This window comes from Nestor notabilis, unplaced genomic scaffold, assembly GCF_000696875.1.
Source record: "Nestor notabilis isolate BGI_N333 unplaced genomic scaffold, ASM69687v1 scaffold26143, whole genome shotgun sequence".
In the NCBI taxonomy this organism is placed as follows: Eukaryota; Metazoa; Chordata; class Aves; order Psittaciformes; family Psittacidae; genus Nestor; species Nestor notabilis.
Window position 1 is genome coordinate 5,913 of NW_009921878.1, and position 329 is coordinate 6,241.

The window sequence follows — 329 nt, forward strand, 5'->3', positions numbered from 1 at the left end:
CCACAGCCGGCCCCCAGTGCCCCACCAGGAGGGGCTGCGCTGCCGGTCAGTGCCTCACCTGCGGTGGGTGCCCGGGTGAGGTGGTGATGGCCATGTAGTAGTGGAAAACAATCATGATGAGGTTCCAGTGTCCGTAGGCGAGGTGCCAGCAGATCCAGGCAGGTGTGTAGGTCTGCAGGATGAGGGGCAGGAGGCAGATGTACACGATGGCCACAACAGAGCTCGTCAGCCCAATCACCAGTGCCACAAACACCTGTGTGAACGGTGCCTGTGTCACCACAGTGCGCAGCGCCTGCCCCCGGCTGCCTGGGGAGAGGCACAGGCAGGAT

The 329-nt window shown here is 63.5% G+C and overlaps 1 protein-coding gene across 1 annotated transcript in view; it reads right to left on the reverse strand.

Moving 5' to 3' along the window:
• The window catches only part of ZDHHC16 (zinc finger, DHHC-type containing 16), a gene marked incomplete at its 5' end in the record, with an annotated part of 3,017 nt that extends 2,764 nt beyond the window's left edge, over positions 1-253 (reverse strand). Inside the window, one exon of the mRNA XM_010011343.1 lies at positions 59-253. Coding sequence (XP_010009645.1) covers positions 59-253 — 195 coding nt within the window. The remainder of the gene's footprint in view (positions 1-58) is intronic.
• Between the last annotated feature and the right edge of the window lie 76 nt (positions 254-329).